The sequence below is a fragment of the Perca flavescens genome, chromosome 7, assembly GCF_004354835.1.
Source record: "Perca flavescens isolate YP-PL-M2 chromosome 7, PFLA_1.0, whole genome shotgun sequence".
NCBI classification, from domain to species: Eukaryota; Metazoa; Chordata; class Actinopteri; order Perciformes; family Percidae; genus Perca; species Perca flavescens.
In genome coordinates, this window is record NC_041337.1 from 36072480 (window position 1) to 36074979 (window position 2500).

The window sequence follows — 2500 nt, forward strand, 5'->3', positions numbered from 1 at the left end:
TTCAACTTCGACGAGACGCAGACCAAGCGCAGCACCTTCGACGCCTTCCCGCAGGCGCTGCTCACCTGCTTCCAGGTAACACTTTATAGAGAGCCAACGTCAAGGGAGTAACTTTGGGTTCACCGTTTTTTTTAAATTGTTCTGCATTCTGGTGAATTTTTCTGCAACAATTTGAGTGGGAGCTCTAGTGGTAGTTAGTAACTGTACCTGTGCCTAGGCCATTGGTTGTAACCAATGGCCTAGGCCAGTGTTTCTAAAACGGGGGTAAACTTCACTTCATAACTAGAACATCCTATGGCCCAATCTTGATGCTACAAAGAGATCACCTCCCGTTAGCATCCCACTGACTCCCATTCATTCTGACGTCACTTTGACAGAGAATAACTTTACATCTGAAGCGTTTAAAGACTCTATTTCTCCGTTGTTTATTTCTAAAGAAACACGACAATGTATAAAAGGCTCCATTACCTTGTAGCTCACGTTATGGCTCCGTAGCAGACGCTTTTATAAAAATAGGCTAACGATTGGGTCATAACCACGAGACTTACTGTCACACAGTAGAGGAATTACCGTATAGTACAGGAGAAGCTCACAGGCAGTTTGGACTTCCATTATCTGTTTAGGTTTAATTACTAATGTTAACTAGCATGTTAGTGATCAGTAATTAGCCTGTGTCTATGTTATCTCCTTACATATACCTACACTCTCCGTCTCTGTGAGATTGGGAATGATTGAGATTTCTTATAGACTGTCTATTAGTATGTGTCCCCGTAGGGGTACTTTGGATGACTGTAGGGGGTACGACAGTTATTGCAAAATGTTTTTCTGTTACAAGTCTGCTGTCTGTACCCGATCCATGCTGCGCATGCCCAGATGATAATCTTGTTGTAGGGATTTACGGCACTGCACCATCTGTTCCACGCTTCCGGTCGTAGTTGTCGCGGTCTGCCGTTAGCCTCCACCGGAAAGCTAACGTTAGTTTAGCTAACAGCTAATTCGGCTAACCGCTAGCTGAAACAGCATTTAAAAGACCCTCAAACCTGAAAATAACCGTTAAAATATATAACAGCCGTTAGGTCAGCTCTATTTTCCTACTTGTGCTCATTTAAAATCCAATCACTCAATACTTGTCTTTATTGTTATTACTGTAAAGTCTTGATGTAGCTGTAGCCTGCTTTCCCTCAGTGTTTAATTTGAGTTAACGTTATTTTAGAGTGAATCAAGCTGTTGGCTAGCGGTTAGACGAATTAGCTGTTAGCTAAACTAGCGTTAGCTTCCCGGTGAAGACTAATTTAATACATCCATGAGGCTAACGGCAGACCGCTACAACTATGACAGATCGTGCAGTGTCGTAAATCCCACGGAGGTATTAAGAGAACTCGTAAAACAGGATTATCATCTTGTGCATGCACAGAACGGATCGTGTACCGACAGCTGTAGTTACTTCTTCTGTCCCTTTTTTCGAAGTTTGTCGCTTATTTGAATTATTTGTCACTTGTGTTGCCCTAGTGTTGCCTTCCTTCTTTCTACTGTGGTTTTTTTTCTAAGTACTTATGACTATTTTCGACCTCTTCTTGCCTTCTTTCCTTCTTTCTATCGTCTTTTTTTCCCAAGTTTTTGTCTCCTTTTTCCGTCATCATTTAAATGTTTTCCAGGTCCAAGGCTGGTATTTAGTAAATCTATCGTTGACATCGCTGTATTCTTTTCTTTTTTTTTTAACAAAAATCATTCATGCTGGTTAGGGGGTACAAAAAACTGTTCAAAGGGGGAACATTATTGAAAACAGATTGAGAACGTTAGCCTAATCTATATAATATTACTTGGCCTACATATGATATCTGTGGAGGGACATAATTAGCCTCCCAAAACCACACAGAGCTGTGGTCACATGTGTCATACACAAGCTTTTAAACCCAGCAGTACAAGAGCTTACAGATTAAAGTGTCTGATTTATTAATTTCATTACAAAAACCTGGGAGGGAGGCCAGCCTTTGGTGGTAAAACAGAGTAGCCTAACAAGAATGAAGCATAGTGTAAATTCTGGCAGGTCATTGAGTCAAGCTCAGCTATTATCTCAGATTATAGCTGACAGTTTCTAAGCCAGCACACCAGCTGATGGCTCAGCTGAGTCCTTCTTTTGATTGGATTTCCAAATGACGCGCTCTATATATACTGCTTTTCCAAGCCTATACCTCTGCTGCATCTCTGCTAGCGATTGCAACCCACCTCCACCTAAGTTGTCTGACTTAATCGATGTCATGTCTCTGTCATTAATGCTGCTATGTTATGTGCCCTATGGGGATCTTGCACTTCTGCGCTCCCCGCTTAACTGTACGTACACACCGCCGCCAACTTGAGCTTCTAAAGTTAAAGGAAGTCATTGCATTTCAACGCAAGCTTCTCTCAGCTGCAAGGAGCGGCAAATTTTTCGGCGTCACGTCTTGGGCGTTTTGAGCGTCCAGAGCGTCAATCACAAAGTTGAAAGTTGGTCAACTTTACG

The 2500-nt window shown here is 42.1% G+C and overlaps 1 protein-coding gene across 1 annotated transcript in view; it reads left to right on the forward strand.

Moving 5' to 3' along the window:
• The window catches only part of LOC114558591 (voltage-dependent L-type calcium channel subunit alpha-1D-like), a 27688-nt gene that overhangs the window by 4995 nt on the left and 20193 nt on the right, over positions 1-2500 (forward strand). Inside the window, exon 4 of the mRNA XM_028582653.1 lies at positions 1-75. This exon is cut by the window's left edge and continues 133 nt beyond it. Within this exon, the coding sequence (XP_028438454.1) occupies positions 1-75 (75 nt within the window). The remainder of the gene's footprint in view (positions 76-2500) is intronic.